Below are 1,951 nucleotides of genomic sequence, written 5' to 3' on the forward strand. Positions count from 1 at the left end.
TTCGTTTCTAACCTCAAATTTTATATTCTTCATGATGAAAATTTTATTCTAAAATAGGGGCTACTAAAATTTAATTTTTATTATTTAACATACATCACTACTATTAAAGGAACCTTGGCTCTCTGTAAAAGAATTACTCCGTACAGATATTAAACAAAAAAATTATTAAATGTATTTTTAGTAAGATATAGGTTATAAAAAAATTATTCTAATATTTATCAGTGAAAATTTTAATAACGACTTAAATGAATCAATTACTGTAGAACTAAATTAAGATTATATTTTTTACTATTTTTAACATTTCAGTTTCAACAAATGCTTTTAAACCTTTTTTCTTTATTTTTTGTAGAAACAGTTATTAAAGTGTTTCGTATCACCACAAAAAAACCAAAAATTAACACAGGTGTTAAATTAAAATAATTTATATTTAAAGTTTTATAACAAATAATTTTTTAAATAAATCTGTTTAACCGGAAAATTATTATTTTAAAAGTTTTAAAGTATTTTTAAAAGTATCTTTATCAACAAATAAATAATGTTTTGTACTTTAAGTACTGATTAGTTAACAATTTTTTGCAAATAAGAGACAAGCAAAATTTTTCGCATCGACATAGTATTCTTTGATAACATCTTGTGGTATTAATTACCAATTGGGATTTTTCTTCGTCTTATAAAAAATTTAATATAAATAAAATTTTTATAGATCCCTTAATGTTTTCCAGGATACAACACAAATACATAGCAAGGCAGGATAGAACTTCCGGTTATTTGAATTCATCCAATAAGAATCAGTCTAAGCACATATTCAATAAACCCTATCTAAGTGCTAACCGAACCTATTTATATCAGCAAGAAAGTGTAATAGAGAACTTTCTGTCTACTAGCCAGCTCCCTGTCAATATTGCCACGCATCCATAAATATACATTTTTTATAAAATATTTTTAAATATATAATCTAATGATTTAAAATTTAATTTTTATTAAATTGTAAAACTAATCAAAAGTACATAAAATATTTTTTAAACAAGATTCATACTTTAAAACTTCTAATAGAAGAAACAACTCCCAGTAATATTAACAGATAAATATAATTTTTTGTGTAAAAATTGATCAAAAAATTTGTTAATTACATATCTTTTATGATTATTATGTAAGTGTAAAACTTACTAATGCGAGTAGATTGGGGTAACTGCCCCGTTTTGAAATAGGTTTATAAGTAACTTTTTATAAAAAGACCTTTATTGGTTACCATGTTTTTCTTATTGATATTTGAATGATCTCTCACATTAATTTTTTGTGTATTCTTTTTTTTGAAAATTTTATTTATGAAATATAAAATTCTAGAAAATTCATAAAATTAAAAATCAATAATTCACAGGCATACAATTTTAGCTAAAAAAATTTTCTTTTGATGTATAAGTTACAAAATTGTCGATTTTGTTATGTATATTTGAACAATACAGTTAGCTACACCCTCTAATTTTAACAAATAACAAAGTTTTAAATGTATTTATCTACATGTACAATTTTTTGTGTGTTATGGATAACCATAACCTGTTTTTTTGTATTAGGTTGCGACATTAGAAACCATGTTACAAATATAAATTTGATTAAACATTAATTTTGAAAAATAATTAGTTCGTGTTTATTTATTTTAAATACATCTAAAACAAAAGCTATAAATATATAAAAACTAGCTATCCATGGATCTAAGTAGACGTTATATAAAAAATCTTTTAATTTTGGTAGTTTAGTCGAGTACTATCTAAAGAATAATACACTACCAGCTATTTCCAATAGTGTAATTTAATATCTTTTATGAAGTCAGTAAGACACAGTGTGATAATTTTTAAACATTATCATAAGCATTTTTTCTTTACTAAAATTAATTATGTCAAGATCTTAATTTTAAATGTGTTACGGCTACAAAAATTTACATTATTTAATTTTG

General features: G+C 22.5%; 1 protein-coding gene across 1 annotated transcript; it reads left to right on the forward strand.

The window, feature by feature from the left end:
• Positions 1-711: 711 nt before the first annotated feature.
• AAJ76_318000712 (hypothetical protein) lies at positions 712-918 on the forward strand (the record flags this gene model as incomplete). Its single annotated transcript, XM_024475160.1, has 1 exon — positions 712-918. One exon carries the CDS (start codon positions 712-714, stop codon positions 916-918), a length of 207 nt encoding a protein of 68 aa, XP_024329419.1.
• Positions 919-1,951: the final 1,033 nt, after the last annotated feature.

This window comes from Vairimorpha ceranae (genome assembly GCF_000988165.1).
Source record: "Vairimorpha ceranae strain PA08 1199 chromosome Unknown NODE_318, whole genome shotgun sequence".
Taxonomy (NCBI): Eukaryota; Fungi; Microsporidia; family Nosematidae; genus Vairimorpha; species Vairimorpha ceranae.